The 15,940-nt window shown below is 37.6% G+C and overlaps 1 protein-coding gene and 3 non-coding genes across 4 annotated transcripts; 3 read left to right on the forward strand and 1 right to left on the reverse strand.

Annotated features, from left to right (window-relative positions):
• Positions 1 to 620: 620 nt before the first annotated feature.
• LOC127852520 (E3 UFM1-protein ligase 1 homolog) lies at positions 621 to 3,514 on the reverse strand. Its single transcript, XM_052386477.1, has 3 exons — positions 3,339 to 3,514; positions 1,024 to 1,171; positions 621 to 626 (listed from the first exon to the last, which is right to left on the reverse strand). The coding sequence occupies exons 1-3, from the start codon at positions 3,467 to 3,469 to the stop codon at positions 621 to 623; spliced, it is 285 nt and encodes a 94-aa protein (XP_052242437.1). The 5' UTR covers positions 3,470 to 3,514.
• Positions 3,515 to 5,452: 1,938 nt separating this feature from the next.
• Trnas-cga (transfer RNA serine (anticodon CGA)) lies at positions 5,453 to 5,534 on the forward strand. The gene has a single exon. It is a non-coding gene; the product is annotated as a tRNA-Ser (tRNA).
• A 4,936-nt stretch (positions 5,535 to 10,470) lies between these two features.
• Positions 10,471 to 10,554, forward strand: Trnal-cag (transfer RNA leucine (anticodon CAG)). Its single transcript has one exon. It is a non-coding gene; the product is annotated as a tRNA-Leu (tRNA).
• Positions 10,555 to 15,661: 5,107 nt separating this feature from the next.
• Trnal-cag (transfer RNA leucine (anticodon CAG)) lies at positions 15,662 to 15,745 on the forward strand. The gene has a single exon. It is a non-coding gene; the product is annotated as a tRNA-Leu (tRNA).
• Positions 15,746 to 15,940: the final 195 nt, after the last annotated feature.

Genomic DNA, 15,940 nt, shown 5'->3' on the forward strand with positions numbered 1-15,940 from the left:
CGACCAGAAGCCCCTGATACTGGCTGATAATATGCACATCTCCTCTTGGTAGTGAAGCTTCCAATAAAGTTTCATTGAATTCCGGTCATTAGTTGCTGAGAAATAGCCTGGACAAGAATTGCACTATATGTACAGTTAATGGAAAATTTCAAAGGGCCATAACTCTGTGAAAAATCATCCGACCAGAAGCCCCTGATAATATGCACATCTCCTCTTGGTAGTGAAGCTTCCCATAAAGTTTCATTGAATTCCGGTCATTTGTTGCTGAGAAATAGCCCGGACAAGAATTGAACTTTATGTACAGTTCATGGAAATTTCAAGGGCCATAACTCTGTGAAAAATCATCCGACCAGAACCGGCTGATAAAATGCACATCTCCTCTTGGTAGTGAAGCTTCCCATAAGTTTAATTGAATTCCTGTTATTAGTTGCTGAGAAATAGCCTGGACTAAAAATTGTGCACGGACAGACGGACAGACAGACGGAGCGGCAACTATATGCTCCCCCCCCCCAATTTTTTTTGGGGGAGCATAATAAATTCAGACATTAAAAGTTAATATAAGTAGAAACAAAATCTGGACAGATTATAAAATACTTCCCAAACATTGATGTATAGTTTCACTACATCTGCCAATATTTTGCAGCATTATAATTATTGTAATACTCAATTTTTGCATTTCCCATGGTGTGGGCTTCTATTAATGGATTCAATGGACTCACCAAAGCTGAAATAACAAAATACTTTTCTAGCACTTGCCAACTCCAAGACCGTACCGTACTTCACCATGTATCACAGGCAACCATGTATAATGCACACCAAATTTTTGAATGCCAAACATGGTGTCTTTTAGTATTATGGATATTTAGGAAGCCATGATATTTTTTTGGCAAATCAGCACTTTATCATTGTATAACGCACACCAACTTATTAAATTGAAATTTGGGGGCTTAAAACTGTGCATAATACATGAAAAGTACAGTAAAAGCAGCCTTTTTCTATGACTGTGCAGAAATGAGTAGTTACCCCTCCATGAACGAGCAGTTCTTCCTTGATCTCCTTCTTGAGCTCCTGTGGTGTGATGTACTCCTTCCCGTCTACTGTGTAGATCACTTCCAGCAAGCCTCGCTCTATCAGCCCTGCCACTATCTCTATCACGTTCCTCTCAGACAGTCTGCAAATATGTCAGATAGTGTTTTCCTCTATACAAAGTTCATATAATAACACAGTTAACTTACCCAATCTGATTTTTTTACCTTATTCACCAATTTCCTTAACTGATAAAAACAACATAAAAAGAACCTTACAAGATTTACAATGTGCTTCATTTTATACAAGCGTCCACATAAATTCCAATCTATTAGTGATAATCGCAAGGGGTAGATACTGCTTTTGGTGGAATTGTTATAGATAGGTTTCAACAAAATTGATTGTTTCTTATTTACATTGTGTGCAAGAATGGAAACCAGCTTAATTGTACGTGTTTTCGTTTGTGTCAACAGACTTGGAAAATCATAATACTTATATACAAAATATCTGGGTTATAAACTTACTAATGATTAAGATCTTAGTGTTTATGGTCTACACATGCAAACATTTATATCTGATGAAAGTTGTGGATTAAAACTGAACTAAAACATATCTAAGTCGTAAATTTCAAGCTTTCCTGACCTTAATTTAAGTACAAGAACAAATGAAACAAGTTGTTTTAAGTTAGTGGTTTGAAATCCTCTAGACAGCTTTAACAAAATGTGATAAAATTCCCACTTTGGCGGGAAACCAATCTTCCCAGTGTGACCAGTATGTGTACAAAAGAGGTGAGGAAAGAGCAACTTGATTATCTTGTTATTTTTGTTTTTAAAAATTGTTTTTCAGTTTCAGTTACACTCTGAGATTAGACCTGTACAGTCAAAAACACAAGTTACAGCATAATTTTTATCTGCTTTCTGTTTTTGAAAGCATCACACAGCTCCTTCAATGTTTTGTCATTCAGGTCTACACCTTAAATGCAGGTAAGCATCAGGTGAGTAAGTTTAGTTTGTGTGAATGTGCTGCGTAATTGGGAGCACAGCAGGTTCATGGTACTGAATCCTCGCTAAACCACAGCAGTGCTTGTTGGTATAATACACATCAGCTGGACGAGTTGCAAAATTAACGGTTTGGGATCGGGTCCGTTTGCTTTGGGACAGTGCTGAAAAACCCCTGCACGCTATTGACCCTCCGGGTCGCTGGGAGTTACAACTGGTTATAAGATTTTTCATGGAAACTCTGCCGTCCGATTCCAGGTGGCACTTAAAATGGGCAACATAAACTATTTTCTGGCATTAATAAACACAACAGATCATAAATGTATCCTTAATGCGAAAATTAAAACAATTTACCTTATGTGATGTGCTTGCAGAATAATTATATTAATCCAAGTTTCAAACAAGTCAATGGTTCATGAAAATGTTTTTTGCAATTGAAAACGCCGAGTATTCTAAACTTGAAAATATATATGTATACATCGACTATGTCCAGAATCCACAGCTAGATAGATCTCGTTTCTAATCAACAAATCGTGCTACATCGACTCTCTCCGGATACTCGGTAAGAAAGATTTATTAGTCAATTCAATAACTTTGGTTTGGGTTTGATTACGCCTATGGTTTTTATCAACTTTTTGTTTTGAACATTTATCTTTAAAGTACCTCTTCTTGAACCTCACCTCTTTCCGAACCCTTTATTTGTTTACATTTCATACGCATGCGCGCACACGCACTGCGTCACCGTTTTTTGTGTATCAGTAATTTGTTTAAGCAGACGCGCACATAGCGGCAAATCAACGAAAATGCGTCAAAAACCTGTATAATAAGTAGATAGATCATAAAACACGTAAAAATCATAGTATTCCTTAATGCTTTTTACATATGTAATGATTTTCATTAAAAAAACTAATAAAAACATGGTCTTATTTTCGTTCTCAAATTTGATTGACAATTTACACTAATCAGCTGCTGTAATAAGTCACGTGACAATGGTCAAATTATGGGGCGAATTAATTTTTAATGGCGTACACTGAAGGGTTCAAACGCAGGTACTCATTGTTTGGGCGGCATTGAAAGTTTTACATGATATGGTGGTGCTGGAAACTTGCAAAAAATCTGTTATCAAAAGAGGATTAACATAAAAATATTTGGTAGCCCATAAAATTTACCTACAAAATGATAAGAGGCAAGTTTTCATCTTTATTTTATTTCTTCATTTACATATACATAATATGTATACATACAGATACATAATACAGCAAGTAGTCTGATGTACACAGTCAATATCATAAATTAATGTAACAGTACAGGCACCTTGTACTTAAACAAAAACGCCGGTCCGCAGTGTTCACTTTTCCAGTTGGGTGACGTTTCGAGGGGACGGACACGCTACTGACCGCCGTGTTCGGCGAACACCCGAAATCGCCGCGATTGCACGCTATCATTAATTGGAACACCCGTGATCACCGCAATGCTGGGCTGCCACCGTAAACACCTGTCTGCAAGTCATTCACGCGTTTTAAATGTAAATGTACAAAAGAAAATCATATACTACACGTAGATATTACATGTATGTGCACATGAATGCTTACTTAAATTCAGACAGTACATAAAGTTGAAAACGTAAACGATCAATACTATTGACTCTTATGGTGTTAATCAATGCAATTGCCCTTTTTAACAACAAATACCAAGTTTCAAAGAAATCAAGAGAGTATTAAATCATTTATTTACTTGTGTCCAACTTTAAGTACAGTCCGAATTTATGTATTGCATCTGTATGTTACGACACTTGTGTGCAGTCAGTATACAATACAATAATTGTTTCAATAATGAAGGAACTGATACAGCGTAACAGTAACGATACAGCGTGTTTACATTATATTTTATTAACAGGAAATGTCAATGCCAAATAATTCGCGAGATACCCCGGTACTTTAGTTAAAATTCACAACGAAACTTTTAATGGAAATTAAATGATATCAATGTTGTACCCGCTACGAAATTCTTATTTACAAATATATACACCCACGCCAATGTTCGCGCACTTTTTATCTGGACAAAGAAATTCATTTATTTAATGTAGAATTTATAACCTAAAAAAGCTGTACACAACGCGTGCAAACCGTGTCAGGTGATTTACGCATGTTGCAATACAACGGTCTGGATTGGGAACTTGTTTCATCATATCTTTAAATAGAACCATAATGCCGAAATGCATTTGACACTTTCGAAAAATTTCAAACATTTGTGTTTATGACTCTTATCGTCTATATTACCCACCCATAATTTGGTTTTAAAAATATAAATCGAGCATATATGGGATTATTGATTAACAGTTGCTCCTTTAATAAAATCATTAATTGACACTGTAAACTAATTAGCAGGTGTTAACCGCGTTCACACGGTTGTAATTAATATTCATTTTCGGTTTTGTTACCGTTTTGAAGAATCCGCTATTGTTTTGATTTATTTAATGTTCGGCGTCCTTGGATATTTAACGACATCAACAACGTTGTCGCTATTACTCATTGTTGCGGTTAACAAAGATTTCCAAATTGCGAAATGACGTTGCATCATGTGCGCAAACTATCCAACCGGCTCTCATTATATTATTAGCAGACGACAAATGTTGATTCTGATTGGATGATTAAAATACACTGTTACTGTTTATAATTGACATTACCGCAAGTGATCGGTGACTGATTAGATAATTGATTGCACTTTGTTATCGGCTTATAAGCAATATACAGTGTACAAACACATGGTCAGCCTGTGTATTCTACGTATGTCTATCAATAAACCGGGCTACCGCTCTTATAGATTTATAGTAGCCCGGCGGGCGTGAGCTGGAAAATCTCAGTAGCCCGATGAAAAATTTTTGTAGCCCCCGGGCTCCGGGCAATGAATTTGTCGGACACTGATACCTATGCATAAAAGCTCAGAGCATTCAAAAAGAACACAATTTCACATCTTGCAAGCTGCATCAAGTGCATGGGGAGAGGACTTTAAATGGCGGTCAAATAGGCATTGAAGCGCAATTTTATTCAGAAGAAGGCGTATATATTAAAATAAAAGTTGAAGTCACTTCGTAACAGAGGCAATTGGTAGTCTATTTCGGACGAAAATTTCGGATGACAGAATACGTGGATATGTATTGTATATAAAAACATTAAAACAGTCAATAAAGTGTGAAAGGTTATGTCTTTTTACGATAAACATGCGTTAAGAAACTATATTTTTGTATTCAACATACTTAAGTTTTGTCGTCGATTCATGTGCTTGCTTCAAATCTGCTTGCAACTTCAAAATGTCATCCCAAGTCGCCATGTTGGTATTGCTCAACGGAAACACGTAAAGTATCCCGAATGAAGCTAATAGGACAAACAAGCTGTGTATATTTACTATATTTACAGCTAAATGCATCAGTCGTGGTGGCCGAGTGGTTAAGGCGTTTGACTCGAAATCAAATGGGCTCTGCCCGCACAGGTTCGAATCCTGTCCACGACGTAGTTTTTTAATTTTACATTTTTATTATCATCAATGCACTTTGATGAACCCACAGCATTTATGCTCTATATTCCTTACGTATTAAATTTAATACCTTACGTATTAAATTTAATAGAAAACGTATATTTCCTTTCTTGTGTGCCTACGTCGATCTTGCTGATCCCATACGAACGACTAATGTTATTACCAATGATCACAAATCGAATGCGATGACATGTTAGGAGCCCCCACCCCCAATATGAGCATATCGCCTAACAGAACGCATTCACGGCTGGGTATTCGCAGTGACACTAGACACAGGGGCACTAATGGCTGCACGAGATGACAGGTTCGCAGTTGACCAAGTAAAGCTCGATTGGTCATTGTCGGCTCGGGTGCTACTTAAATGTACCCCGGGTACGGAAAATATACGGAAACGTGGTCGTCGTCGACTAATTTTTTCAAATTAATTATGTTCACATTGATGTCAATATTCGATAAAAATGACCTCTGTATTATCGAAACTCCTTCTCAAAAAGTATGTTAAGGTAGGTTTTGTTAAAATAGAATTTTGTTTCGTATTCCGTAGCGCGTTTTACGACATCGGTTTTTGGGCGGAAAAAAACTTCGGTACAGTTTTTTGGCCGGGTACGTGTTAGTATATTTTCTGTGAGAACGGGACTTTATGCATGTGTGTATAGTGTCGTCCAAGATTAACCTGTGCATTCCGCACAGGCTAATCAGGGCCGACCCGATCCGCAAATACTGGTTTTTCGTTTAAAAGAGACTTCTTTCAAAACGAAAAATTCCATACAAGTGGAAAGTGTCGTCCCTTATTAGCCTGTGCGGACTGTCCGTTTTCCCAGAGCGCAGCTCAAGCATTATTTGCATTGGACGACAAGTATTACCGGTCACGTATCACGCATTCAAACACCGCATTCCTAATGATGCGCCCAATCGCAACTATCAGATGTGTTATATCGTTGAATTTCTGCACAACAAACTAATGATCATAAAACTTGTTAAAGACAAAGACCTATAGATAACATGTTATCTATAGGTCTTTGTTATAGACCCCATGCATTTATGTTTGGCTTAATCTAATTAACAAAGATCTGAAAATACTTAGATATATTTCATATGAATAAGTAATATATCAAATAATGAAAATCCAGAAACTCTTTCCGGAGTAACTATTTTTTCTTATCTACCACATTAATGATAGAAAACCAGCTATAAACATACAATTATAAAAACTGGGATATAAACTCAAACTAGTAAAACGGTATTGGTGAGTTTGGAATGAAGGACAACAGCTCACTCTGACATTCGTTCATCCGTTGATTTATCGAGGCGGACAAAAGCTCTGCCTCCCAAGAGTTTACCATCCCGAAAAAAGTTATCCCGCGATTTAATCACATCGGGCAGAAACTCATCCGTCTATTTCCAGATTCGAACTCACGCTCATCCAGACATTAGCTCATCCGGAAATAAGCTCACACAAACAATGGCTTACCCGGGCATTAGCTCATCCGCATATGAAGTCACTAGGACAATAGCTCGCCAAGGACAATGGCCCATCCGGAAATAAGCTCATCCGGAAATAGCTCAACCAGTAATTAGCTCAACCGGATATAAGCTCACATTAACATGAGTTAACCCGGACATGGGCTAATCCGGACAAAAGCTCACCCGGGCATTAGTATAAAAGAATATTAGCTCATCAGGACACAAGTTCACAAGAACATTACCTCACAGGGACATGAGCTAACCCGGATATAAGTTCACCCGAACATTAGCTAGTCCGGGCATAAGTTCACAAGACTATTAGTTCATCCGGACATTAATTCACACGAACATAAGCTCATCCGGACATAAGCTTATCCGTACATTAGCTCATAAGGAAATTAGTCCACAAGAACATTAGCTCAACCGGACATAAGCTCGCCCGAACATTAGCTCATCCGGTCATAAGCTCACCCGGACATAAGCTCACCCGGTCATAAGCTCACCGGACATATTCTCACGGGACATATGCTCACCGGATATATGCTCATCGGACATAAGCTCACCGGACATATGCCCACCGTACATAAGCTCACCGGTCATAAGCTCACCGAAAATATGCTCACACGGATATTTGCCCACCCGACCATATGCTCAATGTACATAAGCTCACCCGGATATTACTCACCCGGTCATTAGCTCATGAGGACATAAGCTCACCCGGATATTAGCTCACCCGGTCATAAGCTCACCCGGATATTACTCACCCGTTCATTAGCTCATGGAAACTTTAGCTCACCGGACATTAGCTGATCCGGATATTAGCTCACCCGGTCATAAGCTCGCCGGACATATGCTCACCCGGATATTACTCACCCGTTCATTAGCTCATGGAAACTTTAGCTCACCGGACATTAGCTGATCCGGATATTAGCTCACCCGGTCAAAAGCTCACCGAACATATGCTCACCCGGATATTACTCACCCGGTCATAAGCTCATGAGGACATTAGCTCACCGGACATATGCTCACCCGGATATTACTCACCCGATCATAAGCTCACCGGACATATGCTCACCCGGATATTAGCTCATCCGACATAAGCTCATCGGACATATGATCACCCGGTTATTACTCACCCGGTCATTAGCCCATTCGGTCACAAGCTCATCGGACATATGCTCACCCGGTAATTAGCTCACCGGACATAAGCGCAACCGGATATAAGCTCATTCGGTCATAAGCTCATCGGACATATGCTCGCCCGGATATTACTCACCCGGTCATTAGCTCACCGGACATATGCTAACCCGGATATTACTCATCCGGTCATAAGCTCATCAGACATAAGCTCACCGGACATATGCTCACTCGGATATTACTCACCCGGTCATAAGCTCGCCCGGATTTTACTTACCCGGTTATTAGCTCATGAGGATATTAGCTCATCAGGACATAAGCTCAACCGGACACAAGTTCACAAGAACATTAGCTCATGAGGACATATGCTCACCCGGATATTACTCACCCGGTCAGGAGCTCATGAGGACATTAGCTCACCGGATATGACTCACCCGGTCATTAGCTCATGAGGACATTAGCTCACCGGATATATGTTCACCCGGATATGACTCACCCGGTCATTAGCTCACCGGACATAAGCTCACCCGGATATAAGCTCATTCGGTCGTAAGCTCACCGGACATAAGCTCACCCGGTCATTAGCTCATGAGGACATTAGTTTACCGGACATATGCTCACCTGGATATTACTCACCCGGTCATATGCTCACCCGGAAATTACTCACACTGCCGTAAGCTCACCAGACATAAGCTCACCGGACATATTCTCACCCGGATATTACTAACCCGGTCAAAAGATCATCGGACATATGCTCACCCGGAAATTACTCACCCGATCATAAGCTCACCGGACATAAGCTCATCCGGATATTAGCTCATCGGACATAAGCTCACCGGACATAAACTCACTCGGATATAAGCTCATTCGGTCATAAGCTCACCGGACATAAGCTCACTCGGACATAAGCTCACTCGGATATAAGCTCATTCGGTCATAAGCTCACCGGACATATGCTCACCCGGAAATTACCCACCCTGCGATAAGCTCAACGGTCATAAGCTCACCGGACATATTCTCACCCGGATATTACTCACCCGGTCATTAGCTCACCGGACATAAGCTCACCCGTATATAAGCTCATTCAATCATAAGCTCACCGGACATATGCTCACCCGGATATTACTCATCCGTCCTTAGCTCATGAGGACATTAGCTCATCGGACATATGCTCACCCGGACATTTGCTCACCAGGACATAAGCTCATCCGGACATAAGTTCACAACAACATTAGCTCATGAGGACATATGCTCAACCGGATATTACTCACCCGGTCATTAGCTTATGGGGACATTAGCCTACCTGGATATTAGCTCATTCGGTCATAAGCTCACAGGACATAAGCTCACCCGGTCATAAGCTCACCGGATATATGTTCACCCGGATATTACTCACCCGTTCATTAGCTCTCCGGACATAAGCTCACCCGGATATTAGCTCATTCTGTCATAAGCTCACCGGACATAAGCTCAACCGGATATTAGTTTACCCGCACATTAGCTCACCCTTTGTTCGCCGCAATCAAATTTGTATGTGGGAGTAATTGTCGGGGTGACCTTTTCTGAACTTAGTCCTGATTTTGGAAATCGAAAGCTGAGCGGGGTAGTGAATTAACGGGAACGCTTTTTCCCGGGGCAGAAAAACACTTGATAGCTTTTGAGCGCTCCATTCAAATTGACATGTATATCGATTATACCGGTTTAGCTTTTGACATTATCCAATTATGTTTCCTGAAAGATATTTGTATTAATAATCGGCTCGCGTAGCATTCAATAAGCTTTATTACTAGTATTAAGTGCAAGATATATAGTCCGCACGTCACTCTGAACATACGTATTCCTTTTAATGATATTAATGCACGTTTCGAAAATCGACACTTAATAACTATGCTTTTCTTAACTAAACAAACATATGTAAAACTTATATACTGTAATACAAAACGTGTGTTCGTCGTAAATAAATTTGCACGCATTGCAAGCCATGATTACACGTTTCAAACGTATGATTGAATATATTATAACAATCAAGTTTCATGTACATTGAAGACACTTAAACATAAATGATTGTATTGTAAACAGAAAACAAGTACGATGGATATCTTTAATAGGATACTTAACATGCCTAGATATAGCCAAATATAAGACGATTATTGAGGTGACTTCAAATCTGACTTGTAAATACAGAAACTTTATCTTATACGAGCATTGTAATGCTGTGATAAAACGGAGCGGATATCTACCAGTGTGAACATAGTTTGTTATCATAATATACCCGTGTTGTAATATTACGATTCATTAGTTAAGATTGCAAGTCAGGATGGCCGAGCGGTCCAAGGCGCTGCGTTCAGGTCGCAGTCTGGTTCTCCAGGCGTGGGTTCAAATCCCACTCCTGACAAAACGTTTTATTCACGGAATTAATATTCTTTGACTTAAATTATTATCAATAAACTATATTTGTTTTGCTCTTCAACGTAAAACATATTGGGTATATCCTATTGAAGCTACCACCCGTACAATGCTTGAGTACTCTATTGGAAGTATGTTTAGACATGTACATTGTCTTCAAAAGAGAATGGAGGAACCCTGTGTGTATATCGAAGTTCACGATGTCCTTCTCGCCTGAGGCTGTATTAAATGTGAACATGTTCCAACACTCTTATCTAATTAGCTTACTATAGGTTGAAAAAAGTTCGAACACATTTTAAAACATACTTGAAGCTTTATTTTCAAGCTTTCTCTGAAAGATGTTTCATTCTTGAGTGGTCTTGTGAATGGAGGTTGGGGCGAAGTACTCTTAGGAAACCCCAACTGCATGGTATCGTGACAACCAAGCAAACATATATGCTTCCGGCGTTTGACTCGAAATCAAATGGGCTATGCCCGCACAGGTTCGAATCCTGTCCAGTGTCGACGACGATTTTTTTTTGTAGCAAATATTTTAAAAGTAATCATTATTAAACCCTTGCTGATGCCAATATTTCTTACGCTTTAAATTTGAATAGGAAACGTTTTTACGTTCTTATGGAATCTCACATACAATCTACTTTAAAATGTAACATAAATAATGATTATTTTATTCCATTTACATATAAAGGTTTGCTTATTATGCATTTGAATATCCAGCATTTATTGCCTAAACTGGATGAAATTCGTGTTTACTTACACGAAAATAGTTCTTTAGATATAGTAGGCTTTTGTGAAACATTTTTAAATGATAAAACGGAGATTAATACAATATCCATTTCCGGTTACAGCATTGTAAGACATGATAGGGCTATTTCTGCTGGAGGCGGTATAATAGTTTATATAAAAGATAGCATCTCTTTTGTACGTAGACATGATTTAGAAAGTGACGATATTGAATCTATTTGGCTACAAATCAACATTGTAAAGTACAAATCATATCTAATTAACTTTGTTTATCGCCCACCAAATAGCCCTCAATCTTGAATTGACTCATTTGAATTACAGATAAATAAGGCAGACATGGAAGATTGTAATATGTATTCAACCGGGGATTTTAATTTTCACTGTTTAAGCCAAAACATATTTAACAATAAAAAATGGGAAAAACTTATCACTGAATTTAATTTAAAACAACACGTGTCTTTTCCAACAAGGGTTACGGAACGTTCATCATCAATATTAGACCATTTGTATTCAAAATATGACAACATTTCTGAGGTAATCATACCAAAAATAGGCATAAGTGACCATTACCCAGTAGTTTTTACATTAAGCGTCAAAGGTAAAATTGTTAAAACAGATGATCATAAAATTATTAAGTACAGATGTTTTAACAAATTTAATGAAGTCAATTTTCAAAATGACTTAGCAAATGCTAATTTTGATATGGTTGAATCAATAGAGGATGCTAATGAGGCATTTGAAGTATTTTATAACATATTAGACTCAGTCCTTAATAAGAATGCCCCTATCAAATATAAAAAAAAGTGAAGAGATTACAACAACCTGGTTGGTACAACGAAACCGTAAAACAAGCAAGGTCTTTAAGGGATAAATATAAACGTGAATCTAATTGGCCACAATATAAGTTGTGGCGTAATAAATGTAACAGTGCAATCAAAATGGCTAAAAAAGAATATTTTTCAAATGCGGTACAAAACAAAACAAGTGCGAACTCGCTCTGGAAAACTATTAAATTAGCATCAAATGAACACACAGAATCCTCTATTTTGCCAAATGTAATAAGAAAGGATGATCCGATAATATCTGGTAAAACAAATGTAGCTAATGCACTTAATGACCACTTTGTTGACATCTCGAAACTTATTAAAAAGACTAAATTTGCTGAACACGATTTCCACTCACTGAAAACATATCTAGATGCTAAGCTAGAATCTAAGCATTTCTCTGTTCAGTTTATTACTACATCAGAAGTTAGTACTTTAATTAATCAACTTCATTCAAACAAATCTGCTGGGGCTGATGGTATAGGGCCCAGCATTATTAAACTTTGCAAAGAATTCATTATACAACCAATCACTGCTCTTATAAATAACTGTATATCACATGAAACCTTTCCCGACATGCTTAAAATTGCAAACGTAATACCTTTATACAAGGGTGGATCGGTAGAAGATCCCAATAATTATAGACCAATATCACTTTTACCTACTAAATCTAAAATATTTGAAAAGCATATAGCTAAACAATTGCATATATATCTAGTATCTACAGGTCTATTAAACAAAACTCAGTCGGGTTTTCGCAAATATCATTCTTGTCAAACCGCATTGATTAATATAGTTGATTCATGGCTTAAACAAATTGATAATGGAAATCTGGTAGGTACAATTTTCTTGGATTTTAAAAAAGCATTTGATCTTGTGGACCATAGGGTTCTTTTACACAAATTAAAACTTTATCATTTTAATGATAGGTCATGCGACCTATTTTCTTCATATCTCTGCAATCGATTTCAGTTTATCAAAGCAGAAAACACTACCTCTACTTGTAAAAGCATCAATGCTGGTGTTCCCCAAGGATCTATTTTAGGACCTCTTCTATTTCTTATTTACGTTAATGATCTTTCGCTAGATCTTACATGTGATTCTGCAATGTATGCTGATGATACAACATTGCACACTGTGGGAACAAATATTCAAAATAAGCTACAAACAAATCTTTTAATTGTTAATGATTGGTGCCAAACTAATAACATGCTTATTAATCCACTAAAAACTACTTGTATGGTATTAGGGTCAAAACGGAAAGCTCAAAACATAACAGATCTAAAACTTAAAATTTCAGATACGGTGATCAAAACAGTAAATTGTCAAAAACTTCTTGGCCTTTATATTGACAATACTCAATCTTGGAAACTACATATTAACAGCGTTTGTTCAAAAATGTTATCACGAATGTTTCTTTTGCAAAAAATAAAACCATATTTAACCCTTGAAATGCGTAAGCTCTTCTATAATGGTTATATCTCACCTATATCCGACTACGCATGCGTTACCTGGAGTTCAGCGGCCAAAGCGGAAATTAATAGAATAGTCAAAATACAAAAGCTTTGTGGTGCACATATTTTAAATAAAAAGTACAACACTAATTCAAAAACACTATTTAAAGATCTAAAATGGTTGACTTTCGAACAGCGTAATCACTATTTCACGTCAGTTATTGTATTTAAAGCATTTCACAATGAAACCCCAACATACATACGTGACCTTTTGACACCTTCACAAAATAATCACTGTAACTTGCGATCTTGCGAAAAGGGGGATTTAAAGCTAGTGCGAATACCCAAAACAAACTATTTCAAACAATCGTTTGAATTTTCTAGCAAAACAATTTGGAATTCGTTACCCCAATCTATACGTCAAACAAACAATTTAATTACATTTAAGAAAAAAATAAAAGCTTATCTTTCTTCCACACTTTATGAAATAAACTGAACATGCTTCATGTTCTTTTAGTAAATAACATAAGTTTAATGTTTAAATACTGTTCTTGCATAAATGGTTATTGTAGTTTTATGTCTGTCATTTGTTTTTAATAATAATATATATCATTATATGTGCATGCATATATGATTCTTTATGTTTTGTTCTTATTGCTCAAGATGAAGTATGATGTATTTGTTGTAAATTGTATCTTGTTAGAAGACCTTGTTGAAAATAAGAAATGTATTATATAAATTGCATGTTAATGTTATTTCATTTGATGTATTTCTTAAGAAGTCTATCTTCTTTAAATAAAGATTTTATTATTATTATTATTATTATTATGTTAATTTATTATTATGTTTATTTGTTAAATGTTAAATTATAGCTTCATTTTCCAGATATTTCTGAAAGATGTTTAATTATGGTGTGGTCTTGTGTGTATATGGGGGGGGGGCGGAGTACACTGAGGAAACCCCACCTGCATTGTAAGGTGACAACCAAGAAAACTCACATGCTTCCGGAAAAGGAACAGGCAAGAATTGAGTGTACCGCCCACTTGGCTTGCCGGAAAGCCACCAACGGAGACAGTCGTTCGTGTTGACCGAGTGGTTAAGGCGTTTTACACGAAGTCAAATGGGATCTGCCCGCAGAGTTTCGAATCCTGTCCACGACAAGTTTTTGTATGTCGCAAAATATTTTTAAGTAATCATCAATACACCCTCGCTGATCTTTCTGACGTTTTATAAATATTTAAAAAACGAAACGTATATTTTACGAACGTGCTCTTTGCCTTTTTATGCTCCCCTAAAATAAATTTTGGGGGGAACATATAGTCGCCGCTTCGTCTGTCCGTGTGTGCGTCTTTCTGTCTGTCCGTCCGTCCGTGCACAATTTTTGTCCGGGCTATTTCTCAGCAACTTATGACCGGAATTCAATGAAACTTTATGGGTAGCTCCTATACCAAGAGCAGATGTGCATATTAGCAGCGGGTTCTGTTCGGATGATTTTTCACAGAGTTATGGCCCTTAGAAATTTTTGAAATTTTCCATTAACTGTACATATGGTGCAATTCTTGTCCGGGCTTTTTCTCAGCAACTAATGACCGGAATTTAATGAAACTTTATGGGAATCTTCACTACCAAGAGGAGATGTGCATATTATTAGCAGGTTCTGGTCGCATGATTTTTACCGAGTTATGGCCCTTTGAAATTTCCTATAAAAATTATTGTCCCCCCAACTGTGCCCTCAAGACGTTTCCTTTTTATCTGAATATATAGTGCAATATTGTGACCAAAAAAAACTTTGGGGAGCATCACCCGTCTCCAACGGTTTCTTGTTTTTATCAATTTTGCTTATGGCATACGAACGCCTTAAGAAGTGTGGGGGGAGGGGGTGACGTGTGTGTAGACAATTATTAGACAGTGATTGACTTAACTTAAAATCCGATTTGTAAATAGAGAAATTTTATCTTATACGCGCATTGTAAAGCCGTGATTAAACGGAGCGGATATCTACCAGTGTGAACATAGTTTGTTATCATTATATATCCGTGTTGTAATATTACAATTTTATTAGCAGAGATTGCAAGTCAGGATGGCGGAGTGGTCCAAGGCGCTGCGTTCAGGTCGCAGTCTGGTTCTCCAGGCGTGGGTTCAAATCCCACTCCTAACAGACAGTTTTATTCACAGAATACATATTCTTTGACTAAAATTATTGTCAATTCACATTTGTTGTTTTGCTCTTCAACGAAATACATATTGGGATTATTGGAGAGGTGCTACCACCCGTATAATGCTTGGCTTGAGTAAAATGTTGAAAGTCCTATTTTAAATGTTTAGATCTGAACATGACCTTCTTTAGGAATGG

This window comes from Dreissena polymorpha, chromosome 12, assembly GCF_020536995.1.
Source record: "Dreissena polymorpha isolate Duluth1 chromosome 12, UMN_Dpol_1.0, whole genome shotgun sequence".
NCBI classification, from domain to species: Eukaryota; Metazoa; Mollusca; class Bivalvia; order Myida; family Dreissenidae; genus Dreissena; species Dreissena polymorpha.

Bases quoted from the DNA above. Each gene is read 5' to 3' on its own strand.
- LOC127852520 (XM_052386477.1), bottom strand. From the start codon at position 3,469: ATGATAGCGTGCAATCGCGGCGATTTCGGGTGTTCGCCGAACACGGCG. The intron at 1,172-3,338 runs GTGCCTGTACTG...ACATATTTGCAG, and splicing joins CGTTTTTGTTTAAGTACAAG to ACTGTCTGAGAGGAACGTGA.